The following is a 27,500-nucleotide window of genomic DNA, read 5'->3' as shown; positions in this document are numbered from 1 at the left end:
ACCGGTCAGGTGAACGCTTGCTTCCTTCTCGTTCTCTGCTCGCTGCCTGTGCTATTACAGCAGCGGGAGGGGCGGCTTATCCTTAGACCGTTTGGGTTACCCATTTAAGTCAGCAGCTGTCCACTGCCGTGGCTACTATTGCACAGAGCAATGCACAGCAGATCACCGCTGCAAGAAATCAGGATCTTTCAACATGTTAAATGTGCATGTTGGCTGATCGTGACTTTCCAACGTGTTCTATTATGCGAAACGATTATTGGCCTGAAAGGTTGGTAGGTAAGGCCGATAATCGCTTCATGTAATGGGGCCTCAAAGTGATATTGTCATCCCCACTCTATGTGTAGTTCTCCCCACCATCCACAAGCTTAGATGCTACACATTTAATATATACCTGTATAACACTTGTCATTTTATCGGTGGACAGAGTCACCTAGGCGGAGCTTCACGGCAGTTGGGCTCCATCACCTGGGTGGGTAGACTGCCTAACTGCTGTAAAGCCCCGCCTAGGTGCCACTGTCCACTGATACAATAAAGCCATTTTAGAGCAGAAAGAAGACCCAGACAAGTGTCATACAGGTATATATTGAACGTGCAGCATTTTAGCTTGTGGATGGTGTGGAGAACCGCACGTAGAGTAAGGGGGTGACAGTATCACTTTAAGTCTTCCTAGCCTACACAGTTGGCAAATCCAGCTGTCAAATAAAGTGAACCGGTCACAAAACACAATAGATGATGCACTTTACTGCATTCAGTTTGTCTCACTCCATTGAAGGTGACACTAAATGGATAGAAGTGGAATTAAACTTCACTAATTCCAAGTGAACTGATAGACATTCAGCCCCGAAATACTAATCTTCCCCATGTGCCGGGCACAAAGCTGCGCCAGCTGCCCACACCTCATTTATGTTTAGTTCCCTGGTGTGTCCTCTGATGGGCGGTGTAACTATACTTGGAATTGAATTGCTTGCCACATTCTCTGCAGAAATAAGGCTTGTTTTCTACGTGAGTATTTTGGTGCTTGCGAAGGTTGGACTTGTCTGTGAAGCATTTACCACACTGCGGACAAACATGCGGCCGCTCCCCCGAATGGATCCTCTGGTGAATGATCAGATAGGATTTGTAGGCAAAGTTCTTTCCGCACAGGTTGCAGGTATGCGGCTTCTCCCCAGTGTGTGTCCTTTGGTGCATTGCGATTTGTGACTTGTATGTAAAGTGTTTCCCGCACTCGTTACATTGGTGAGGTTTCCCGCTGAGGTGCGTTCTCTTGTGAATGGTTAGGTGAGATTTGGTGGCATAACGCTTACCGCATTCTTCACAGCCATAGGGTCTTTCACCTGTGTGACTCCTTTGATGTCTGATGAGGTTGGATTTGAAATCGAAATATTTCCCGCAATCGTCACACTGATGGGATTTATCCGCTGCTTCTGCAGATTGTTCAGTCACCCGAGTGGAAAACTTACTAAGCCTTTCAGATGTCTTTCTTCCATTTTTTTCCTGTAGTCGTTTCTTGCCCACTGGTGTATCATGGTTAATATAGCTGTAGCTCTCACTGAGGAGCAGAGTGCCCTGTTCACACTCTTCAGAAGCCAATGTGAACCTGACATCCTCTTCTTCATAAGAAGGGGACATGGCAGGTGAATCTTCTTCTTGAAAGCCAGGAAATATGTTCATATCATCATTAACTGATCCATTAAGTGAACAGGTCATATTATAAGCTTTGTCCATGGGGCTATCGGAAGGAACTGGATGCACTGCAAACAGAAGAGGTTATGATTAGTACAAGCAATATGGTCAATTTCATCAGCATTTGCAGTGTATGTTTGCCATAAGTGCTGGCAAGAGTCCAAGCACATAGGTTAAAGGGGTTGTCCAGCGTAAATCTTTTTGTTTCACATCAACTGATATCAGAAAGTTATATAGATTTGTAATTTACTTGTATTACAAAATCTCAAGTTTTCCCATACTCATTAGCTGCTGTATGTCATGCAGGAAGTGTTATTTTATTTTCAGTCTGACACAGTGCTCTCTGCTGACATCTCTGGCCAAGACAGGAACTCTGTCTCGGTTTTATATGAATCCCCATAGAAAATCTCTCCTGCTCTGGGCAGTTCCTGTCTCGGCCAGAGATGTCAGCAGAGAGCACTGTCAGACTGAAAAGAAAACAACACAATGTCCTCTCCACTGGCAAGCTATAAGCCTTTTTGTTAATATTTCAATGAGACCTAAGAGCCCAGTGGGTGTTCCTTAGCACGGCAAGAGTCCAGGTGAGTCCAGCGCATGTCTTCTGTATCACGGCCCCATGGGCCATTTGAATATCCACCTAACCTGTTTGACTGACATCCACTACATAAAAATTATGTTTGCTTAGGACATAGAATTTACAGTAAACTTTCATATGAAGCCACCTGTAGGAAACTTACCTGCCCAAGTATTCCCATGCAGTTCCTGCTCTCGAATTCTTGCTAAGTGTTCCTCTTCCTCAGATATATGATGAGGGTAATAGTCATCTGCATAAAACATAAATGTACCTATTACACTTATATACCACTCTCAAGGTGTCGTGAGTAAAAAAGTGTGGCTCTGGGTAACCTGATTATGGGAACCTTTACAACAACTTACCTAAAAAGGTCTCTGAATCAAATTCCACTTGTAAAACATCATTTTCATTGGTTTCACACTGTTCTTTTTCACTGTCTAGAGGTATCTCTGGTCTGTCCGTAAAAATGTCTGGTACAGTAACTATAACATATGGCACAAAAAACATCACTATGGGCAAACTGATAAAATCCTGTTTTAACAGACCTAAATGAGACATAACATGGATTACCCCCCCCCCCCCCCCCCCCCCCCCCGAAAAAAAAAAAAAAAAAAAAGATGATTGAGTTACTTTATTGTACTGGTCAACAGGGAAATTTATTTTCTGGGAAACAAAGAGTGATGAGTTATCCACAGGGTTATTTTGCCTGGAAAACCCATGTACTTTCCGTAATAGATAAATCATCACCAACCTGAACAGATCTTGTGAGATACTTCTACCTGCTGACTGTTCCTCTTTTCAATCAATTCCTCTGTAAGTGACAGAGTGTCATCGTGTTCACGACTATCTGTTAATTGTAAAATAATTATAAATAATTAATTATGTGGGGTTTTCACGTTTTTTTTGTGAGTTCTTTTCATGTCGTGTCACTTTTGAGTCATGTCACTTCTTTCATTAAGGTTTTGCCTAATAAGCAGAAAAAAAACTCACTGGAAGGTGTTTTGGGGTGCTTTAAGGCAGATTTTATACATGATTTCATATATATTGTGTTTTTGTTAGTGTGAACATGCCCTAAGGCCATTGTCATGCAGATGTCACAGTGCACAGTTTACTCACCTGCAGTGATATCTTCTAAGATTTCTGATGAATGGAATACCTTTGGATTCTTTAACGTTACATCCTGATAGAGATCCTTATGTTCCTCTATAAAATCCCACTCATCCATTGAAAAGTAGATAGAGATATCCCCACATTTTATTGGCACCTAAAAAATAGAACATGTAGTCCTTGTAATTCCTAAAAAATTTACCTTGTGCTAGAGTGCTAACTTTATGCTAACTATCCTGAACTATTTAGCTATGCCTCCACAGCAACAAAGGGAACACAACCTCAATGTTTCCCTATAGGGGACAATTGTGGGCCAAACAGTTTAATAAATCCTGGATTTTTTATCCATTTTGATCATGATAGTTATGTCTGTGGACAGCTTTGGAGCTTACCTCCCCAGAAAGCAGGTGGGTGGCGATATGAGGAGAATTCTTCTTCACAATGACATATTCCTAAGCATAAAAAGAGACAGCTTAGTAAAAGCATAAAACAATAACAATCAAACAATTTCCTGTCCTAGAATGTAACATGTTATAGCTAATGGGATGTGTTTAATTTTATGTGGAGAATACTCATATCTATTTTGGATGCCCTGGGCAGATTATACTCACCCCGCCTGATTCAGCAACATTGGCTCAGGTGGTGATGTTCCAAACACACTATAGCCTCAGTGACTTTCCTCAGCGATTGGCTGCAGTGTTTTTGGGACATCAGCAGCAGAGCAGTAAGAATGTGTCAGCAGAGGAAGGGTGGCTGCAGCAGCGTCACTGGAGGGGGCTAGGTGAGTATGCTCTATTTATATTTAGTTTTTTTATAAATATATTGAATGCCCCTTTAATGTTAACTTGTGTAGGGGTACCCAAATACAATACAAAGATCAAAATTGCAATACTGGACATAGGCACTGGATAATAAAAGGTTTTGTCACAAGTGTATTGTATAAAGAGCAAGAAAGAACATAGACTATGCTGTCATTTGCTGATCAGTGGGGGTCCTACCACAGGGATTCACCCATATGTGAGAAAGGGCTTTGGCCCCTTCAGATTTTTCTCTGCAAAGTGCCTCTCTCCTCCAGCAGTAGAATAGCATCTCTGGCTACATTACAAGCACTATGAGCGACAGGTGTGAGGTATTTTACTAGATTCTTCACCTCTCCTGTCAGCAAGTAAATGATTCCCAGGGCGTGGTTCAAGATCCTCTCAGTAAAATTCTTCTTTTCCTTTTTCATTTTGTGACACTCAGAAGCTGCAGGTATGACACCTGCGAAAAGAAGGACACAATAAAGTTTTCTGTTTTTCACAAACAATAGTAAATACAGTGGGTACAGACTGCCTCTCCTGCAATCAGTGGTGCTCCCAGAACACCCAGCACTGCTGACTGCAGAACAGCCACTGACTGATGGGGACACCATCACATCTGATAGGCCAAGAAGCCTGAAGTAAGGATATGCCATGGCTTACTGATCAGTAAGCTGCTATGTCTCCTAGCACAGGAGCTCTCCCTGACACCCTTTGCAGGGCACTTGTAATACAGCCACATTCACTAGAAAGAGGCTGTGCTGAAATTTCCAGCAAATTGGATGTCAGGGAGTATCCCTTCATTTTCTAATCATACTGGGGGGGGGGGGGGGGGAGCACGGAATAGCCACATTCAGTAAAAGGATTTTGCAGCATTTAAATATAAAGTCTTATATTGCTTGAGTCACACAAAAATAGAAAAAAAGACTATACTTACCTACCTCTGGTCCCCTGCAGGTCTCACTACAGCTCCCATTTCTTCCCTGAGCAGAACCTGCCCACACAGCCAGTCACTAGCCAAGAAAAAACATTGTTGTGATCAGTGATTGGCTGAGTGAGCGGCTCCTCCTCCAAGCAGTGGAAGACTGAAAGAAACGGGTCAAAAGGGACTTGTAGGAGCCTGGGTGTAGGTAAGTATAGCTTTTTGGTTTATGTATGGCCCAAGCAATACATGATTTTTTTAATTAGCAAAAAATACTGTATGTGTTCACCAGATGTGGCCTTATATATACACAAAATATTTATTCACTTCATATATTTATGTGACAATTTTAATGCAATTCTACTGTTTTCAAAAGGAACCTGTCTACACTTTAAAGTTGAGTTATTGGTTTGGTCTTAGTCAGCTTCTCTCTGCTCTATCAGCTTTGCTCAATAGGTGTCTCTCCTATATTGAGGAATCTATCAATCAAAGCTGGTGAGGTGGGGAGAAGTACACCCTAAAAACAAAATGTTATATCGGTAGATTCTTCATACAACTACATATCAGAAAACGATAAGAAACATGTGCCCCATATAACAAAAACAAACAGCCCTCGAGTGGCTAAATAAGTCTATTCTGCTGTAAGTTGAACAGAAAGGGGACAACTAATACCCCTTTTATAGCTCCCACAGAAGGTGTCACCCAGCTCAGTCAATCACATATTTTGTGACAAATCCACTGGCAAAATCCTCACATTTAATGTGCCAATATGAGCAGATTTACTCCTGCTACCCTGGGTATTCTGGGCAAATGTAATGTGCCGATGTGCCCTCCTGTACATTAAAATAATAAAACACAGCATACTTACCTCCCCTGATAACTCTTTACAAAAAATGTCCCCCAGGCTTAAAGGGTTTACCAGGATTACAAAATACATTGCTGCTTTTTTCCAAATACAGCACCACTCCTGTCCTCAGTTTGTGTGAAGTGAACAGAGCCTATTCTAATACCAAACAATAACCAGGAGTGGGGCTGTTGGTAGTAAAAAAAAAAAAAAGCAGTACTTTAAATTTACTGTTTTAATTTATTTGGGAATAATGCCCTAAAAAAAATATATGGCTTAAAAAAACAAACTCCCCTTTATACTGAAAGATTATCATATATTGAGTTTCGGATAAATTTGCTGCAGCGTTTAGTCAATCTCTATTTGACGATCTATATTCATATTTTTTAATTGTGCAAATGTCATTTTTATTTAAAATAAAAAAATAATTAAAGTGATTATTGCAAAAACGATAAATTATCAAATACGGTAAGAAACATTGTATGAAAAATCCTAACTACAACTGCATGCATCAAGCCTATTCTTCATCTTCTTATCATGTGCATGCACGAAACAGAGCAACCTGACCATCTCTACAGAGGAGCAACCTGCCAATCTTTATTTCCATCCATACAAACAGACATCTAGCTGCCATGTAACATACTAGAGTGTATGTGAGCGCATACAAATACATAGGACTACACACACACAAACACTCATCTAACAAAGCAGTTCAGCCCATACCTTGCAGTCAAATAGGATTCAGAGAGGAAGTGATGTTGAATAATATAATTCTGGGAATTGTGGGATTTGTAGTAATTTAGCTTGGAGAAAAGAGAAGGGGGGATTGCATTAGGACTGCAATACCCAGCATTCCCTGTATGAGGGGAACGTGACAGCCAATCACACTCACAGCAGGATTCATGGAAAGTTCACATTTTATTCTCCACTATTATGCCGCTTTCTTCTTACCATGGGAAGCAAAGGTGTCACAGTCTGGGTCATCATGTGCAGCATGTAGGAGGAATTTCATAGATGTATCATGAATAGATCAGAGTCTAAACATGGCATATGGAACTAAAAGTACCAGCATACCAAGCCTCAATTGTCTAAAACTTGTTCCACAACAACCTTACAGCCTTAGAAAATAGGAACGTCAGGAGAAGTGACAGATCCTCTTTAACCCCTTCCCGTCAAATCTCTGGTGAAGAAGTATGGAGCAGCAGAGAAGGTTTCGGTGCTCCCCTATAGTTTGTAGTCACTACTGACCCTTACATGACAGAAGCTGCCAGGGCTCTGATGGACACCCTTGTAACTATGCACCTAGGGGACTAAAAAAAAGGTTTTTAAAATATAATAAAACAGCGTTCACTGAGCTCAGAGAGATCAGTGAAAAAATCCAATGAAGTGCGGAACACTGAACGAGTGAATGCAGCCTAAGGGACCATTTACACAGAAAGATTATCTGCTAAAGATTTGAAGTCAAAGCCAGAAACAGACTATAAACAGAGATCAGGTCATAAAGGAAAGCCTGAGAATTCTCCTCTTTTCAAATCTATTCCTGACTTTTGTTTCAAATCTTTGTCAGATAATCTTTCTGTGTAAATGGACCCTAACTCTGTTGCGAGTATTGCGACATGACAAGGGTTTACCAAAGCCAGGGTTTACTTTTCATTGCCCGTTAGCCATAATCCTGCTCCACACTGACGAGGGGCAAATACCCTGAAACAGCTGTCTGTGGATGGATGCCTGGCTTGGAAATCCCTTGTCATGTCGCAATACTTGCAAGAGAGTTAGACTTTGACGCAAAAGGGGCCACCCTGGTGTTTCCCTATTTATGTTCCAATACTCACAACCGAGTGGGACCTAAGGGGCTACCTATTAGGGTGGTTTGGTGATCTCCCCACTGGGAGGCACCCCATGGCAACAGGCTTTCCTTCCCTGGAGAGATATCTGGCTATTCCCGTGTTTTGAGACTCGCAATTGATGCTAAAATGACCCCTTTTTTGCATATAAAAATATAACCAAACCCAATAAAAATTCTGAAAAAATCTAAATCACAAAAAATAAACGTAACTGGCATCGCCATATACAAATGTAAGAATTAGTAACCTCTCAATGGACGCCTTTTTGCGATCAATGCATCTTACAGACGAAACCTGCTTGCAACTATCCGACTAACTGGAATGGACTTCAGTCTGATCCCAGCAGTTTAAAGGGGTTATCCAGCGCTACAAAAACATGTCCACTTTTCCCCCTACTGTTGTCTCCAGTTTAGGTGCGGTTTGCAATTAAGCTCCATTTACTTCAATGGAACTGAGTTTCAAAACCCCACCCAAACTGGAGACAATAGTAGGGGTAAAGTGGCCATGTTTTTGTAGCGCTGGATTACCCCTTTAAAGGGGTTATCCAGTGCTACAAAAACATGGCCACTTTCTCTCAGAGACAACACGACTCTTGTCTCTAGTTCAGGTGCGGTTTGCAATTAAGCTCCATTCACTTCAATGGAACTGAGCAGTAAAAACTCCACAGACAGCATCACTCTTGTCTCCAGTTTGCTTGCAAGTTTTGCAACTTATTTCCATTGAAGTGAATGGAGCTTAATTGCAAAGCACACCTGAACTGGACACAAGACCGATGCTGTCTCTGGAAGAAAGTGGCCATGTTTTTGTAGCGCTGGATAACCCCTTTAACCTCCTACATGGGGCTGCACCTTTCAGGGGTCTGCAATGCTGCTGGGGCTGCAGGGGACATAACAGTGCCGCATACTTACCTGTCCCACTCCGCCACAGCTGCCAGTTCCCAGGCCGTCAATTCTCCAATGCAGTCATCATTTCCACAACATCCACTGATGTGCTGCTCCCACTAGAAACAGCCACTCATCAGCTTAGACAGTATAAAGCCAATGCTGAGTTACCAAAGTCCCAAAGTTGTGCAGCAGCCTCCACTACACTGGATTTATGAAGAAGCACACATCTGTTGATAAATTAAGCAACAGGAAAATTTAAAATTAGAATTGGGGGAAAAAAAACAAAAACACAAACATTAATACATACACAGCACAATGATCATGCCGACCTTTACTTTTAAGGGGTACTCCAGAGGAAAAAAAATTCAAATCAACTGGTGTCAGAAAGTTATATAGATTTGTAGATTACTTGTATTCTAAAATCTCCAGTCTTCTCATATTTATTAGCTGCTGTAGGAAGTGTTGTTTTTTTCCAGTCTGACACAGTGCTCTCTGCTGACATCTCTGTCCATGTCAGGAACTGTCCAGAGCAGGAGAGGTTTTCTATGTGGATTTACTGCTTCTCTGGACAGTTCCTGACATGGACAGAGGTGGCAGCAGAGAGCACTGTGTCAGACTGGAAAGAATACACCACTTCCTGCAGGACATACAGTAGCTGATAAGTACTGGAAGACTTAAGACTTTTAAATAGAAATAACCTATACATGTGCATAACTTTCTGACACCAGTTGATTTGATTTTTTTTTCCCTCCAGAGTTGGCCATTCATTTCATATTACATAGACACGTGCACCTGAGAGCTAAATATTTTTCGTCAGAATTGAGCAATCGGCGAACGAGCGAGAGCTGACCCCAACCCTCTAACACAGGGCAATATCTGCCTGATCTAACAAATCACCCCCTTTTCCCATTTAAAAAAAAAAAAAAAATGTAAACCATAAACATATTTGGTATCGCTGCGGGCGGAACTGTACAAACTATTAAAGTACAATTTTCCCTTACTGTGATCGGCATAAATGAGAAATGATACCAACAATAGTAATACTAATGTCAATTGCCAGAATTGCTGATTTCTGGTCATATCATACTTCATATAAAATTAATGGGAAAGTCCAGCACTTTTTAAAATTTGTCAGCCGGCAGGGGGGAACATGATAAACAATCAATACTTACCTCTCCCTGTTTCTTTGCAGCGTTGCCTTGTCACTCCAGGTCCCCCACCAATCTCCTGGATCTCCTTGGGCTGGAACGTCATGACCTTACTGATGGGCTGCCCACTCTGGGGTGGGATACCACTGCAGTCACTGATTGGCTGAGAGGGCAATCCATCAACCGGGTCATGACATCATTGAAATAAAAAAAAAAAAAAGCTTTCGGCAGGGGTCCCAGGGCCTGTAACATGGCACTTCGCCGGAACAGGGAGAGGTGATTGTTTAGTAAAGGTAACCAGTCAGCCCAATTGGGCTGATATGTTCCCTGGAGTGCTGTATAACACTCCTGTAGCTGGTACGTGCCGCGGCTGTTGCAGAAGCTTTATAAAGGAGAAAACCGAGTTTAATAACCTGGGCACGTGACAGGCAGAGGCGGGGAGGTTGTCATCTGGGCGGCCCCCGCCCATCACTAGTCACTAGGCCAGTAACGGAGAGCTAGAGAGCGGTGACTAGTGATGGGCGGGGAGCCGCCCAGATGACTCCCCGCCTCTGCCTGTCACGTGCCCGGGTTATTAAACTCATTTTTCCCCAGTATAAAGCTTCCGCAGCAGCCGCGGCTGGTATGTGCTGCGGCTGCTGCAGGAGCTTTATACATTGCTCCCTATAACTTCCCCCCTGCCAGTTGACGAATCAAACATGGTGTAAAGTGAAACTGGCTCAATTGCCCCTAGCAACCAATCAGATTCCACCTTTCATTCCTCACAGACTCTGGAAAATGAAAGGTGGAATCTGATTGGTTGCTAGGGGCAACTGAGCCAGTTTCCCTTTACACCATGTTTGATAAATTTCCCCCATGATGTTTTTTCTGCGTTTTTATCCCCGACAGCCCACTCAGCCAATCACTGGCTGTGGCGGTCCTGGCCAGTGATTTGCTAACTAACCTGTCAGTTCAGAGACTGCTCAAAAGCTACAGCGACGACTCCGTGAAGCGAGCAGAGGGCTGAAGAACACCGGGAGCGTGGGGAGGTCATGAATACAGTTATTCTTTGTACACAATCGTCAGCCTAAAATCGTCTGCAGACTGCACATCACTACGTGTATTAGCGATGCACGGTCGGCAGCTGACGATTTTAGGTGACGACCAAAAGACGCGATCAGCTGATGACCGTTGTCATGGTCTGATTGTTGTTTCTTATGCTGCGTTTACACAAAGCTATAATTCGCCCAATCGATCGTTTAACGATTTTGAAGTAACTATTTGGTTTTATAACGATCAGCGTTTAGAAGAATAAATCGTTAGAATAATCATTAGAATAATTGGTAGAAAAATCGTTATTGCGATCGTTTTTTAAATCGCTTAAGCCCATCTCAAGGGCCTATTACACGCGACAATTATCGTGCAAAAAATCGTTATATCTTTCGAATTTAAACGATAATCGTTCTGTGTCATTGCAGGCAACGATCGAAAAATCGTTTGTGTGTGTCGTTGATCGTTTATTTAGATCTGAACCTAAAATCATCGTTAAACATTCGCTAAAAAACTAACGATTATCGTTCTGGGTAATATGGTGAACGATTTCAGGTTAACAAAAATAATCTCGTTTGTAATTGCTTATCGATAGTCGTTAATGTTTACACAAAGTGATCTGCGCATTTTCAGCAAACGACCAACGTCGATTTGAGAACATGTTGAAAGATCACAATTAACGTTTTTTTGCTCGTTGCTTGATCGTTCACTGTGTTTACGCGGAACGATATCGCTCAAATGTGATCGTTATTGCGAAAATTCGAACGATAATCGTTCCGTGTAAACACACCATAATACACAGTGATAATCGGACTGATATGGCTGTAATAAGGCTCATGAAAACGATTGGTGGTGTTGCCTATAGCAACCATCTTTTCCCATTGGATTATAGGTTGCTATGGGCAACTGCTTCAGCTATTTCTTTTGCCTTATAAAGCTCCTATTTATCTGCATACACAGAACACTGTGGCCCCTTAGGACCCTGCTGCACTACACAGAGCCCCCACACTGCGGGGCCGCCACCTCTCACCCCTGCATTCACCTCTACAGGTTATTCACAAGCCGCTGTGCTAAACTTCCAACATCTCTTCCCTGATTGGCTGCCTCCAGTCACGTTACTCTTTCAAACTGCCGTCTGGGAATTGTAGTTTCGGTTTAAATAAACTGTAAAAAATATAAGTTCTCCCAAACTACAAATCCTACAATGCACTTGGTGAGGCTCGTCCTCCTGTCTCCTACCTTGCTCACCCCTCCCCCCAAAGTTCACTTCCTCTAAACACAACGTGAGTGACTTCTGAGAGGTATATAGCAGCTTCTGCAGCCTTGTCTGTCTGTCCTTGTGTTGTGGCACTGCAGTATATGTGTCTTTCTTCTGTTACTGTGTCTCAGTATGTATTACTGTCAAAGTCTGTGTCCCAGGACTTGCTGTGGAACTATAGGTGCCAGCATGCCCTGTCACCTAAGGCTGGGGGGGGAGTGGAGTGTAGGTCACCACATATATATCTATCTATCTCTGTGCAGTAAGATATCACAGCAATATCACAGCAGCACAGAGTGTTTACAGCTCCACAATAAGTGCTAGGGACTGTGTGCTGAGTTCTGCTAAAAATCCATTGATTTCAATGGGAATTTTGTCAATCTATAAGCAGCGGAGCCTTATATACAATGCCGAAATGGATATCAGACACCATTAGTTGGACGCTTTCACTTCAAAAACTTTTCATGTGTCCTAGAGACTTGTCAAAAGTTTTGATTGGTGCTTAAAGGGGTTATCCAGCGCTACAAAAGCATGGCCACTTTCTTCCAGAGACAGCCCCACTTCTGTCTCCAGCTTGGGCGGGGTTTTGCTGCTCAGTTCCATTAAAGTGAATGGAGCTTAAAGTGACTGTACCACCAGGCCCAGGCTGAAGCACTGGAGGCGGCCGACCCACCCTTAGTGGGAAGAAACCTCAGCCCCTCCATGATGTCACTCCATTAAAATCAATGGAACCCTATCATAGAGGGGCGGGGGGTTCCTCCCTCTAAGGGTGGGTCGGTCCGCCTCCAGTGCTTCAGCCTGGGCCTGGTGGTACCGTCACTTTAATTGCAAACCGCACCTGAACTGGAGACAAGAGTTGTGTTGTCTCTGAAAGAAAGTGGCCATGTTTTTGTAGCACTGGATAACCCCTTGAAAGGGATAATCCAGCGCTACAAAAACATGGCCACTTTACCCCTACTATTGTCTCCAGTTTGGGTGGGGTTTTGAAACTCTGTTCCATTGAAGTAAATGGAGCTTAATTGCAAACCGCACCTAAACTGGAGACAACAGTAGGGGGAAAAGTGGACATGTTTTTGTAGCGCTGGATAACCCCTTTAAGCCCCCCACCCCACCGATCACTATAAATAGCTGGGAGAAGCTTGCGCTTGGCACTTTCTATTTCATATCTGTCCTCATGCCTTTTATAGACAGTCTATGGCACAGGTATCAAGCTCATGATTCTCCTCCTGTTGAAAAACTACAATTCCCATCATGCTTAAGCTTTGGCTGTCCAGGTATGATGGGAATTGTAGTTTTGCAACAACTGAAGGACCGCTAGTTTGACACCATTGGTCTATGGGACTGTCTGCTGTACTACATATACACAGTGTGGGGAGAAGCAGCCCTCCGCCATGTGCTGAGCACCCAAACTCCCGCCTAACAAAACTTATGTTGTAATGGGTAAACTTTAAGGGAGGCTTCTAACACTTATCTCCTATGCATGAAGGCTGTTCACGCATGATGTTTCAGTATGTCATTTGGCACATATTAAAAGGGTACTCCAGCATTTTTTTTTCTTTCTTTCAAATCAGTTGATGTCAGAAAGTGCCAGAGTTCTCTTTTATTTTACTTCTATAAAAAAAAATCTCCATTACTTATCAGCTGCTGTATGTCCGGCAGTAAGTGCTGTATTCTTTTCAGTCTGACACAGTGCTCTCTGCTGCCACCTCTGTCCATGTCAGGAACTGTCCAGAGTGGAAAGATGTGTACACCCTTCCTGCAGGCCATACAGGAACTGATAAGTACTGGGATACTTGAGATTTTTTTAATTTTTGAGAATTTTTTTAAAAAATTTGCTGGAGTACCCCTTTAGGTGCTACGTAATCATAAAACATAATTTGGCTGCAAGACCTGACCTGACTGCAGGTCTGATGGCCTGAACTAATAACTGTCAATAAGCCCTATCATATCTGGGCTACAAAAAGTCATTGCCTATCCTCAGAATTGGCCACCAACAGTAGCTCGGGGAATATGGAGTGGTAGTGGCTCGAGATTCCCTGATAATTGTGTCCAACGCCGGGACTCTACACTGCTTAAAGGAGAAGGGGAAAGCGCAGCAGGCGTGGGGGAGGGACAATATAAACAAACGCTACTTATGTCTCCCTGTGCACAGACTTCTGGACTAGAGATGAGCGAACCGGGTTCGGGTTCGAGTCCATCCGAACCCGAACTTTCGGCATTTGATTAGCGGTGGCTGCTGAACTTGGATAAAGCTCTAAGGTTGTCTGGAAAACATGGATACAGCCAATGACTATATCCATGTTTTCCACATAGCCTTAGGGCTTTATCCAACTTCAGCAGCCACCGCTAATCAAATGCCGAAAGTTCGGGTTCGGATGGACTCTAGCAGGCTCCAGGTTCGCTCATCTCTATTCTGGACGCCTGTCGGAACTTATTTCTCACCTTCCCAGTTCCCATGTCGTCACGACTCCGGGGGAAAATACCAGACCTAACTGATGGACTGCCCACTCAGCCAATCAATGGCTGCTGTGTTGTCCCACCCCAATCACTGACTAGCTGACACATGCTATTACATTTGCGTGTAAAAGTGCTGTAAGGCTGTGTTCACACATTTGCAGTTTTGTTGTATTTCTTTGTACACATAATTAGATTTCAATTGATTATGTGGACTCTAAATTAAAGCATTTTCTCTAAATTAAAATTATCCAGCGCTACAAAAACATGGCCACTTTTCCCCTACTGTTGTCTCCAGTTTGGGTGGAGTTTTGAAACTCAGCTCCATTGAAGTAAATGGAGCTTAATTGCAAACTGCACCTGAACTAGAGACAACAGTAGGGGGAAAAGTGGCCGTGTTTTTGTAGCGCTGGATAACCCCTTTAACTGTCTGACTCTGGGCTTTGCCATGTGATCAGCATTACCAGGCTTCTTTGCTGCCGTTTTTTGTAACCTTGCCTATATAGTAATTTTTTCACGTATAGTAATAACACCTGACTTTATTATTCGCAGTCTGTCGGGTCTTTGGGATGATTGACAAAATGAACAAAAAGCAGCTGACTGAGAAGATTCTGAATCACGCCCTGGGGATCATCTACCTGCTGACTGGGGAGGTGAGTGGAGGTCCTCCTATGTACATCCCATGCATGAATGAAACATCCCATATTAGATAGGATACTAGGCAGATATTTTCTGTTTTGGATGTTGTATCGATTCTTCACAAAAATCCACACGTGTTTCATGCGCTTGCTGTGGATTTATTGGATTTTACCTGTAATCATTGCAGACGAAATCCACAGGATTACCGCATGCTGTGACTATGAAAACCTGCCACATGGTCATTTTTCTGAGCAGAAGATTTCCATTAAACGTGGAGGCCATTTTTGCTGCTCGATCCACATATACTGTCATTTGCTGCAGATTTTCAGTGCAGAATTCACACCGCAAACCCACCAACTCTGGATCAAAGCAATCCAATATTTGGCGGGAACACTGCAGTCCAACAGCAAAATCCCCAAAAAGTTCAAGACGGAGCCCTTTGATGCACAAAACTTCAGGTCAAATTAATGCAATGTTCCTCCCCGCCTTCTAAGAGCCATAGCGCTTTTATTGTTCATTCTACAGGGCTGGTTGGGGTGTCATTTTTTGCGCCATGATCTCTAGTTTTTATTAATGTCATATTGGTGTAACAGAAAAATTTTGATCGCTTTTTATTAATTTTTTTCTGATATCTAATTTAAAAAAATTCATCAAGCCGGGTGTATTTTTTTTTTTTTTACGCTGTGTTTCGGTCCTGTATTAAGTCAAGGCGAAACGCGTTGTCTGTAAAATTAGTTTTTTATTTTTGTCCAAGATTGCATAATGGATTGGTGATGGGCGACAAGCGCTCACTCCTATGTACTGCAACACCTGATGTCTACACCTGCGCCTGGTTCACTTGTAGGGTATCCTTGTCCCAGATGGCCTCTGCTGTGTTTCCATCTGATGTGTAACATCTCTCTTTATATAGGAATATGTGGTTATGAAGAAAAATTCCCCGCATGGCACCTCACAGCTTCTGAACGGAGAGGTGAGATGTACTATGACTGCAATTAAGAAAAATTAAAGAGTCTTTCATAAAGGCCAATTATTGATCAAATGAGTGTTTATAGGGTCACTCAATAATTGACCTGTGTAAAAGGGCTAACAATGAGCCAATGATCATGTATTTATGCAGCAGGAAAAGTCGTCATTATCAGCCACACATCACCCCTTGTAAATGGAGGATGTCCGAGCAACAATGATAAAATAGCTAACTGAATAATCCAGCAGTTGTTCATATAGTCCAACCTGCAAAATAGAAAGGGTCTGTGACCGTTCAGAATACAAGTGCCACTTAGTATAACTACTATATTTCCAGTGCCAAGAAATCTGGGGCCTCAAATTTTTCACACAGGGTAACAGAAATTGGTGAAACCTGATCCAGAAAAGCTTAAAGGGAACCTCTCACCCCCCGTGCCGGGGTAACAGGCTCCCGACCCCCCCGTTAGAGCCCCCTATTCTCACCTAATCCCGCCGGGTCCCGCTTCTGGAGGTGGTCGGGTGATGAAGATCTCAGCCACTGCAGCCCGGCGCGCGCGCTGAGAGATGAGTCCAACGCCCATAGAGAATGACAGGAGAGTCCAGCGCTCCGTCATTCTCTATGAGTGACCCGACCACCTCCAGAAGCGGGACCCGGCGGGATTAGGTGAGTATAGGGGGCTCTAACGGGGGGTCGGGAGCCTGTCACCCCGGCACGGGGGGTGACAGGTTCCCTTTAATTCTAAACCATCTAAACAATTTTGTGGAATAAGAAAATAAAAATAAACATTTAAAGTAAAAAATAAACATAATTGATATTGTTGCAGCTGTAAAAGTACTAACTATAAAAAATATCCCATTCATAACAAATGTGAAAATTGTTATTTCATCTGCCACCTTCACCCAAAAGATGGAGTAAAAAATTATAAAGTTATGGGTTCCCCTAAAAATTACCACTTACAACTACAGCTAACTTCACAAAAACAAGCCAGCTGTTGATGGAAATTGTTTTTTAAAAAGTCCGGAGAAAGCAAAAGGGTTTTTTTTACTTTAGGTAGTTAACGTTAACCTGTCAAAAGTCTGTTTAAATAAATCCCTGCCAAAATGTTACTATGGTATATTTAATAGTCCAATTAAAATACAACTGTCAAAAAAACCCTCATACAGCTATGTTGGCGGGAAAAAAAAAATATATATATGGCTTTTGAATAATTGGGGGCAAACAAATTAAATATTTAACTGGACACCATACCAAGCTGTTATTTTATTTTTTTATTTATTTATTTTTTTTTTTTTTAGGTACCAGTAAAATGTGGAGACATCTCAATCTATTTCTCAATGGAGGAGTGGGACTATATAGAAGAACACAAGGACCTTTATAAGGATTTGATGGCTAAGAATCACCAGCCTATCAGTGCAGTGAGAGTTCTATCGAACCTAAGCTCAGGTGATTCAGATTTACATATTCATTACACCAGCCTGGGACTGCCAGGGCATCCTGGTAATAGTAGTTTTACTGCAGCTGGAGAGGTACTGTATTGTGATTGTTAAAGGGGCTTTCCAGAGCTGTCTGCTTTCTGTTCTGTTTTAGGTTGGGTTCACACTATGGAATCCATGCAGTTAAGTTTCGGTGGATTGCATCGCTCGTACCCGCTCTCGGCCGCGTGCATATCCGCCCGTGCCATAGACACCATTCTATGGCGATGCCAATTCCGCTGGCCGGCAAAAGAATTGACGTGTCAATTCTTTCGGTGGAAGGCATAATCGGCCCAGCCATAGAATGGTGTCTGTGGCACGGGCGGAGAGGCAAGCCGCCGCAAGCGGGTACGAGTGGCGGAATCCAACAGAACTTATCCGTGCGGATTCCGTAGTATGAACCCACCCTTACTGTATTATAGCACCACAGCTCTGGCAAACAGTGTATTGGTGGGGATGCCGGGTATCATAACTTATCTTGAGTATAGGACATAGGTGCGGTTTGCCTGGAAAACTCCTTTTACGTTTGTTGCTCTTAGAAGAGGTTTTTTGTTATGACGCTGTAACAAGGTTAAGAAACAGGTGAAGGAAATAACTAAATATCCTGTTATAATGGTGTTTATATTAGGAGACAAGTAAACAGACAGTTCTTGGAAAAATAAGCCAATGTAAGGATCTAAGTGACAAGGGCCACACTGTGATAGCTAGATACCTGGGTCAGAGCACCTCCAAAATGGCAGGTCTGAAAGGGTGTTAAACATCTGGTAAGTGATGTGGTCCAAAAAAGGACGACTAGTGAACCAGCAACAGGACCTTGGATGCCCCAAGGCTCATGGCAGACATGTCATCAGTCAGGGTCTGAGTGCTTAGACCCTAATCGTTAAGTAGAATAATCCGGGAGACTGCTGCATTCTCCTATCCCCACTCTGTGTGTGAGAACCCATAGACTTACATTGTAAGTCAGTCTAGGTCTTAGGACACAGAGCCAGGTGTGAACACAGTGCTTATCCTGGCTCATTCTCCCAATTGATCCGGGTCTGAACACTCCGGCCCGACTGATCAAAACTTTTCACATGTCTCACATGATAGCAACCATTTAGACTATGTCTTCAAATGCAAATATCTGTAAAGTGCATTTAACTAGCTATTGCTTTTACTGCTTTTATTTTCAGACTTGCAAGATGATGATGATCTGGACTGTTCGTCACTTAAGGATGGAGCAGAAGATGCCGAAAATACAGAGCAGGTGGAGCCGCCTGCAAATCCTACAGAGATTGTGATTAGTGAGTAGCAGGATAATTAATGTGTTAGAAAGACATATAAGGGGGGATTTATCAAACATGGTGTAAAGTGAAACTGGCTCAGTTGCCCCTAGCAACCAATCAGATTCCACCTTTCATTCCTCACAGACTCTTTAAAAAATGAAAGGTGGAATCTGATTGGTTGCTAGGGGCAACTGAGCCAGTTTCACTTTACACCATGTTTGATAAATCTCCCCCATAATCTGTATAGGAAGACAATTCAAAATGCACGGCCTGAACATGAGTGTGATTCTCATAATGCATGTTTAATGAAACCAGCTGGAAAGGGAAGTGCGTTCATATGTCACATCCCACCACACAGCCAGCTTTAAACTAGATGGCCCCTAGGAAGTGCTTATACTGATAGACTGTGTATGGAAACAGTAAGCCTTAGAGTGTTTTTAACCCCTTCAAGACAGATGCACAAAAGTCCAAATTAATGCAATGTTCTTCCTCGCCTTCTAAGAGCCATACCGGGTGTCATTTTCTGCGCCATGATCTCTACTTTTTATTAATATCATATTGGTGTAGCTAAAAAATTTTGATCGCTTTTTATAAATTCTGCACGCTACGATATGTAATATGTTCGTTTATTTTTATTTTTTAAATATTTTTATAATGGGCAAAGGGGTCTTTTAAACTTTTATTAGGAGGGGATTTATAAGAGTTTTTTAATACTTTTAAAAACTTTTTATTGCACTTTTTTTTTTTTTACACTTTCACTGTAAAAGATGCAATCAATAGATTGCATATACTGATCTATGCTATGCTATAGCATAGCATAGATCACTGTTATTGTCGATCTATGTATAGAGAGCCTGAGAGCAGACTCTATACATGGATCGCCGATCCGACAGGACGGAGGTAAGAAGCTTACCCCCGCCTGTCGGCACAAGCGATCGGGACCCCCGCAGCGTTTAAGGGGTTAATGAGATGCAGCTGCGGGATCGCAGCTGCCTCTCATTACCTCTGGCCCCGGACACACTGGTGTGCGGGACCGCTCTCACTGCAGCAGTCCCACACACATCAGAAGCCCCTGTAGTCAGGAACATATATATACATTGCTACTGCACGGGGTATGTGCAGTAGGAGCGTATATATATACAGATTGCTGACGGTAAGGGGTTAAAGGGGTGATTCAGGCTTAGCACCAATCTTGTCTTAAGTTTGAGTGCAGTTTTTCAGCTCAGTTCCATTGAAATAAATGGAGCTTAATTGTAATACCACACACAGGGGTGGTGCTGTTGGTGCAAGAAAGTAGCTGTGTTTTTTTCTAATCCTGCATAACCACTTTAAACGGAACCTGTCACTGATTTCTACTGCTTGAAGCACAAATAGGATGAAACACTGATGGGCTCCCTTACCATGGTGGTATGAGAGAATCAGGCAGTGTATGGCAAAACTAACAGGAAAGTAAAAATAAATGTGAAGTTCCCTGAATGTTTGGAAGCTGATACCTGATCTATTTCTATCAGATGTAAAAATAATTTTATGATACACGTAAGATCAATAATAAACTTTACATTTACAGGTGAGGTTGGTGGAAGCATACAGAGTGTTGAACAAGTGGAGGAGACTGTGAAGGAAAGTGAGAAGGAAGAGGAAGTCATTGATATCACAGGTGAGGACTTCAGCACATATGTTATCTTCTGTCCCGCTAATATCTAAGTACAGTGGTATCTTGGTTTTCGAACCTAATTGGTTCAAGAAGGCAGTTTGAGAACCGAGCAGTGTTTTCCTATAGGAAATAATGGAAATGTGTTTAATTGGTTCCAGCACCCACCAATAATTACCTGCAGTACTCATATATTACATTGATATGTGCCCAGTTTAATCTATACAGCACACTACAGAACAGCACTATACTTTACAGGACATTTTACACAAGAAACATTCAACAAAACCAGCAATTATAGTACAGTAATCACTAACTCCTCACTGATCATTTACTGTATAGTGACCCCCTACCCCTGCACTGTAACAGATAGGAGATGGTGGTGCACTGACTGTACTACTACTGTACTGTATATGCACTCCAGCAGTCTTATACAGTACAGGATGGGAGATGGTGGTGCACTGACTGTATTACTACTGTACTGTATATGCACTCCAGCAGTCTTATACAGTACTGTACTGTATATAAAGCCTCACCAGGTACAAACCCACCATCCACGCTTGCAAAAACGTTCAGATACCAAGTACTTTAAACTGGGTGCCCGAAAAGATTTTGAGAACCAGAGCAAACTTTCCTTGAAAATAAAGTTTGAGTTCCAAGCAGTTTGTGAACCAAGGTACCACTGTATATGTAACATTTAGCCATGGTTGCCCAATCTAACGGTCACATAATGACAGGTCCTCTTTAAAGTGAATCTGTCAGCTGTAATTCACATTCCAAGCTGACACTGTGAGATAGCTGTTAGGATAAGACACATGGCGGCACATTTAGCAAAGCCAGCCATAACCCTGCACATCTCATGTGTGTGTGTGTGGGGGGGGGGGGCACAAGACAGGCAGGAGGCATGGCCTTCTCATGCTCCTTAGTTATCATGGTTTTCACTTGCAAACCGGCATAAACCATGCAGAAATCTACACCTGCTCCCGAGTTTTCTCTTGATAACAACTATTTAACAGTGTCAGCAGTTTGGAACATGAATAGCAGCTGACAGATTCCCTTTAATATTAACGGGGCCTTTTAACATGTAAGGAGTGTCCAAAGTGGGGAATTCCTTTAAAGCGTAACTGTCATTTTTCTGAAAACATTAAATATCAACAGTACAAGCGTTTGTTAAGAAACTCTGTAATAGGTTTTATGTACTAAAAGAGTTTCCTTCTGTAGTAAAAAAGCAATCTCCCAGCCTCCCCCCTCACATCAAATGAAGCAGGATTTCTGTCCCATTATGTGGCTATGGAGAGGGGAGGGGCTGTAAGGAGTGATTGAGCACGGAGGATTTCTGCAAAGCACAACACCCTGCAATCTTCTCTCAGTAAGTTCGTAGATAAGCACTGACCTTTCTGACACCTGAATTTAGCGTTTTAGGTGCCCAGAGAGTCTACAAACAGCTGACCTTCATGTCACCTCTTCCTGCTCCCTCATCTCCCTCAGCCCCTCCCCCCTTCATAGGCTTACAATGGAGAGAGCAGAGCCCGTCTTCACTGGCTTCTCTGTAATGAAGACGTGTTTGCCTGATAATGCACAGATAAGAAGTCAGGGGGGGAGGCTGGGATATTGCTTCTTGAGTACAGAAGGAGGCTTTTTTGGCTGATGAAACCTATTACAGAGTTTCTTAAAATCGCTTATACTACTGATTTCTGCAATAAAAAAAAAAAACATGACAGTTACTCTTTAACCTTTTAACCCCTAGACGACCCAGATCGTATAGTTACGCCATTGAAGTCTGTCCCCAGACGACCTAGGGCGTAACTGTACGCCCTGGGTGTTTCTCCCGCTATGAAGCGTGCTCCGGAGCGGAGCGCGCTTCACAGCAGGTGGGGGCCGGCTGCAATCAGCAGCCGGGACCTCACCGTTAATGACACGCTGCAGCGATCGCGCTGCCGCGTGTCATTAACTCCTTAAACGCCGCAATCGTGGCGCGACCGCGGCGTTTAAGTGTAAGTGACAGGGGGAGTCCCCTGTCACTTACCGATCGGGACCCCCGCAGTGTGACTGCGTGGGTCCCGATCGGTAAAACGGGCCGCCGGAGGTCTCTCACCTTCCTCCGTGCGGTCCGATCGGCGATCTGCTGCACTAAGCCTGCACAGGCAGGCTTAATGAGCAGATCGCCGATAACACTGATCAATGCTATGCCTATGGCATAGCATTCATCAGTGTAGAAATCAAACTAATCTATGTAAAAGTCCCCCAAAGGGACTTCAAATGTGTAAAAAAAGTTAAAAACACTAACACACTACCCCAAAACCCCTCCCCCAATAAAAGTTGAAATCACCCCCCTTTCCCATTATATAAATAAAACATATAAAAATAAATAAACAAATAAACATATAATATACCGTAGCGTGCGTAATTGTCCGATCTATTAAAATATAACAAGTGTCATTGCGAACGGTAAACGGCGTACACGAAAAGAGGGAAAAAATTGCGCTGATTACGGATTTTATGTTACATTATATATAAAAAAAAAATTAATAAAAAGTGATCAAAACGTCCGATCTTCACAAATATGGTATTAATAAAAACTAGAGATCATGGCGGAAAAAATGACACCCCATACAGCCCAATAGGTGAAAAAATAAAACCGTTATAAGCGTCACAATAGGCCCATTTTATTTATAATTAATTGCCAAAAAAAAGGATTTCATTTAAAAAAAATATATAACATTAGAGAATCTGTGTAACCTGCATATGGTTGTGTTCGGGCTGACCTATAGAATAATGGTATCCTGTCGCTTTTACCATATAGTGCATTACGTAGACACAGGAACCCCCCAAACGTTACCATATTGCATTCTTTTTTGCGATTTCACCAATTTATATCTTCATAAATAATATATTTGGGATTCCATCATACATGTTATGGTAAAATGAATGACGCCATTACACAGTACAACTATTCCTGTAACATACAAGCCATTACATGGCCCTGTAGATAAAAAACTGAAAGTGCTAGAGCTCTTAGAAGGGGAGGAGGGAAAAACGAAAACACTAAGGTCAAAATTTGCGCGGTCCACTGGGTCATTTTGGGCCTGGTCTTCAAAGGGTTAAGGACGGGGCCAATTTTCGTTTTTGTGTTTTCAGTTTTTCCTCCTTGTGTTTAAAAGGCCATAGCACTTGCATTTTTTCACCTAGAAACCCACATGAGCCCTTATTTTTTGTGTCACTAATTGTACTTTGCACTGACAGGCTGAATTTTTGCATTAAGTACACTGCGAAACAAGAAAAAAATTCAACGTGTGGTGAAATAGAAAAAAAAAAACGCATTTCTTTTATTTGGGGGAGATGGTGTATTTACGCCTTTCGCTGGGGTAAAACTGACTTGTTATATATGTTCCTCAAGTTGTTACGATTACAATAATATCTAACATATATAACTTTTCTTGTATCTGATGGCCTGTAAAAAATTCAAACCATTGTTAACAAATATATGTCCCTTAAAATCGCTCCATTCCCAGGCTTATAGCGCTTTTATCCTTTGGTCTATGGGGCTGTGTCAGGTGTCATTTTTTGCGCCATGATGTGTTTTTACTATCGGTACCTTGATTGCGCACTTTTTGATCGCTTTTAATTAAATTTTTTCAGGATTTGATGCGACCAAAATGCGCAATTTTGCACTTTGGGATTTTTTTGCGCTAACGCCGTTTACCGTGTGAGATCAGGAAGGTGATAAATTAATAGTTCGGGCAATTACGCACGCGGCGATAGCAAACATGTTTATTTATTTATTTACTTTTATTTAAAACCTGGGAAAAGGGGGGTGATTCTGACTTTTATTACGGGAGGGGGCTTTTTACTAATAACAATACTTTTTTTTTTTTTTTTTTTTTTTACACACATATACTAGAAGCCCCCCTGGGGGACTTCTAGTATATACACTTTGATCTCTCATTAAGATCTTTGCTGTATACTTATACAGCAAAGATCAATATGATCGGCACTCGTTTGCTTTCAGCTGCTGCAACCGAAACCAAGCGAGTGCCGAACCGAGGACGGCGCCATATTGGAGCGGTCCCCGGCCGGCAGCAGTAACGGAGATCGGTCCCGGAGGAGCGATCTCCACTAGACACCAGGGAAGTGCTGCATCCGGTAATCGGATGCAGCTGTCATGTTTGAGCGGGCACGTCGGTACCCACGGCTAATACCCGCGGTCCCGGGCTACAAGCAGCACCCAGGACCGTGGCGGTTCAGAGCGGGGTCGCCGCGCTGCCCCGCTCTGAACACCTCTTACGGGCGCATGACGTACCAGTACGTCATGCGTCCTTAAGAGGTTAAAGTGTCACTGTCGTTTAAATTTTTTAGTTATTTTTTTTGCAGAAATCAATCGTACAGGCGATTTTAAGAAACTTTATAATTAAGTTTAATAGCCGCAAAATGCATTTTTATCATGAAAAAGCAGTTTGAAGCTCTCCCCCCTGTCTTCATGGTTCTCTATGGAGAGGGGAGGGGTGGAGGGAGATGAGGCACCAAAACAGGACAAAGAGTTAATTTACAGCTTCATCACCGGGCTATCTCCTCTGACAGTCAGCACTGACCTATGAATACCAACTTTTACACAGCTCCCACTGTGTAATCCTTTGTTCTCTGCTCTCTGCTGGCGACTAATCTTCCTCCTCCCCCTCCATAGGTTACACAGGGCTCAACTGATGTAAAAGAGTCGAGATTTCCTGATAATGAGCAGTGAATGAGAGAGAGGGGGGGGGGGGACCTCGGGAAAGTCTTTTTGAATACAGATAATGGCATATTTGCCTAATAAACCTAATTACAAAGTTTATTAAAATCACCTGTACTATTGATTTCTGGGGGAAAAAAGCAAACGACAGTGACACTTTGAGACTCAATTAACAACTTAGTTTTCTTCCTTTAACAGATCATTCTTTGGTCCCGGACACATTACAAGAATCCCACCCAGCATCCTGCCTGGAAAGAGAACCTATACAAACATCCTACGTCTCTCAAGAATTCCATAGAGAGGACTATACTAATAACTTTCCCTGTGATCCCTATGATGTGGTAAATCTTATTTCTAACTCTGTTTCCGATCATCATAAACCATTCTCTCTGGGCGAGAATTTTCTCCCTGAACATAGTGCATCATGGGAAAACATCCATACAGCGAGGAGAAAAAGCCGGAAACAAGACTTACATTCCAGGAACGATTACCTAGAGTACGAGCCCATAAATGAGGACCCGCTGGATGACTACGAGAATGATTTTTCCTACAAGTCTTGCATTACTTTACACCAAGAGTCATTGACTCCTTATATATGCGGCGAATGCGGAAGATGTTTTAATTCCGAGCCTTCTTTGGCCGAGCATATGAAGACACATTCGGCAGAGAGGCCGTATAGATGCAACGACTGCGGGAGAGAGTTTGAATACAGATCACGACTCATTGTCCACCAGAGAACGCACAACGGGGATAGGCCTCATAAATGTGAAGAGTGCGGTAAGGACTTTAACTACAGGTCTCGCCTCCTCGTGCATCAGAGGAAGCACACGGGAGTGAAGCCTCATAAGTGTCACCAATGCGGCAAACAGTTTGACTACAAGTCCCATCTCCTTAGACATCAAAGAACACACACATGAATTGGAGGCGCCCTTCTGACCGCCATGAGTGTTACCAAGCAGGGGTCGCTCCTTGCTTTTGCTCACACGCAGGAGACGGCTGTCGGAATATGACAGATGTATGGCGTATGTGCTGGGGCACGGCCTGTGCTGTTGCCATGCAAAGCAATGGAAAATACTAGCACTGTTGATGCGGTTTAATTGTGATTTGAGAAGAATGGATTAAGAGATTTCTCGTCTCTGGAAGAAGTTCTGAAACCTTTACCGACAGGCCATGTGGACTGTTCACATTCACGCAAGAGATTTTCAGTAATGCAAACCCATACACGTGTCGACTGCATTAAAGTTATCATTGTTGTTCTGACATTTTCCACCTTACATGTGCAATTTCTTATATACACTATAAGATGGTGGTTTGCAGTACAAAGCAGCAGTAATAAAAGATTAAAAAAATGTGTCCTTAACATAAAAATGCATCCAAGCCATTATAACAGGGTACATATAGAAAGGTTAATGTATAACCCAGGAAGCTATAACGAGACCTGATCCAGAATTAATTGATGGAGATGTGTGGATAAGGAGTTACATGTTCAGACTTATATGGTTTAGTCTTAAAGGAGAACTCTGGTGAGAAAAACCCACTGTGGGCAAGGAAGTGCAGTAACATAATAAAGAATCTATACTTACCTGTCCCCGTACCCACTCTGACTCCCACTGGTCTCTTGCAGCTCCCGCCATGTCATGACCCTGCTCAAGAATGTCTGCTCAGCCAGTCAGTGATAGGGGCAGGCAGTGGCGGATTAAATGTACCCTGGGCCCCGGGCTGTCCACCCAACCTGGGCCCCCCCCCCAGCCACCCCAGCAGGCTGTGTGGGGTATATAAGAATACATAGGTCTGAGGGGGATCAGTATATAGAAGTGACCCCAGAACATCACTAATAGGGGATAGGGGGGGTGTTTTTGTTCTATCCCCTATTAGTGATGTTCTGGGGTCACTTCCCTGCACTGAGCCCCCACAGATCTATGTATTCTTATATGCCACAAAGAATCCAGTGTATGATGCACCTAGGACCAAACTACAACAGCTACATGCACTACAACTCCCAGCATGTACTGACAGTCTGCAGCCCTCATAATATGCTGGGAGTTGTAGTGCCTGCAGTTGTAGTTGGGTTCTAGTTTAAAAGTTTTCGCTAGTGTACTGTAGTGACCCCGGGGCTGTGTCAGTACACTACCGCAAACAAAACACTGACCCATTTAGACCCCAATGGTACACAGGCTCTGCACACTATAGGGCTGGGTTCACACTATGTATATTTCAGGCAGTATTTGGTCCTCATGTC

The 27,500-nt window shown here is 42.9% G+C and overlaps 2 protein-coding genes across 6 annotated transcripts; one reads left to right on the top strand and one right to left on the bottom strand.

Annotated features, from left to right (window-relative positions):
- Positions 1 to 614: 614 nt before the first annotated feature.
- LOC138766195 (oocyte zinc finger protein XlCOF7.1-like) lies at positions 615 to 11,977 on the bottom strand. 4 transcript variants are annotated; one of them, XM_069943588.1, is made up of 9 exons: positions 11,875 to 11,977; positions 8,680 to 8,882; positions 4,515 to 4,624; positions 3,757 to 3,816; positions 3,374 to 3,521; positions 3,009 to 3,104; positions 2,620 to 2,739; positions 2,421 to 2,507; positions 615 to 1,751 (listed from the first exon to the last, which is right to left on the bottom strand). In XM_069943588.1, the coding sequence occupies exons 3-9, from the start codon at positions 4,590 to 4,592 to the stop codon at positions 898 to 900; spliced, it is 1,443 nt and encodes a 480-aa protein (XP_069799689.1). In that variant the 5' UTR covers positions 4,593 to 4,624; positions 8,680 to 8,882; positions 11,875 to 11,977; the 3' UTR covers positions 615 to 897. The 4 variants fall into 4 exon arrangements, with proteins under 4 accessions (XP_069799689.1, XP_069799692.1, XP_069799691.1 ...); XM_069943591.1 differs by having other exon boundaries at positions 11,863 to 11,918; XM_069943590.1 differs by lacking the exon at positions 11,875 to 11,977 and adding an exon at positions 10,747 to 10,946.
- Positions 11,937 to 26,523, top strand: LOC138766197 (gastrula zinc finger protein XlCGF66.1-like). Of its 2 annotated transcripts, none has more exons than XM_069943595.1 (7): positions 11,937 to 12,115; positions 15,097 to 15,197; positions 16,094 to 16,153; positions 17,443 to 17,590; positions 18,792 to 18,902; positions 20,452 to 20,541; positions 25,460 to 26,523. In XM_069943595.1, exons 2-7 carry the CDS (start codon positions 15,114 to 15,116, stop codon positions 26,176 to 26,178), a joined length of 1,212 nt encoding a protein of 403 aa, XP_069799696.1. In that variant the 5' UTR covers positions 11,937 to 12,115; positions 15,097 to 15,113; the 3' UTR covers positions 26,179 to 26,523. The 2 variants fall into 2 exon arrangements, with proteins under 2 accessions (XP_069799696.1, XP_069799695.1); XM_069943594.1 differs by having other exon boundaries at positions 11,937 to 12,133.
- Positions 26,524 to 27,500: the final 977 nt, after the last annotated feature.

Source organism: Dendropsophus ebraccatus, chromosome 10 (assembly GCF_027789765.1).
Source record: "Dendropsophus ebraccatus isolate aDenEbr1 chromosome 10, aDenEbr1.pat, whole genome shotgun sequence".
In the NCBI taxonomy this organism is placed as follows: Eukaryota; Metazoa; Chordata; class Amphibia; order Anura; family Hylidae; genus Dendropsophus; species Dendropsophus ebraccatus.
Note: the sequence above shows the minus strand (reverse complement) of the source record. Positions and strands in the feature narration are given on the sequence as shown.

Bases quoted from the DNA above. Each gene is read 5' to 3' on its own strand.
- LOC138766195 (XM_069943588.1), bottom strand. From the start codon at position 4,592: ATGAAAAAGGAAAAGAAGAATTTTACTGAGAGGATCTTGAACCACGCC. The intron at 3,105-3,373 runs GTGAGTAAACTG...TACAATTAACAG, and splicing joins CTTAGAAGATATCACTGCAG to ATAGTCGTGAACACGATGAC. The intron at 2,508-2,619 runs GTAAGTTGTTGT...TGTTTTATGCAG, and splicing joins TGATTCAGAGACCTTTTTAG to ATGACTATTACCCTCATCAT.
- LOC138766197 (XM_069943595.1), top strand. From the start codon at position 15,114: ATGATTGACAAAATGAACAAAAAGCAGCTGACTGAGAAGATTCTGAAT. The intron at 15,198-16,093 runs GTGAGTGGAGGT...CTCTTTATATAG, and splicing joins TCTACCTGCTGACTGGGGAG to GAATATGTGGTTATGAAGAA. The intron at 16,154-17,442 runs GTGAGATGTACT...TTTTTTTTTTAG, and splicing joins CACAGCTTCTGAACGGAGAG to GTACCAGTAAAATGTGGAGA.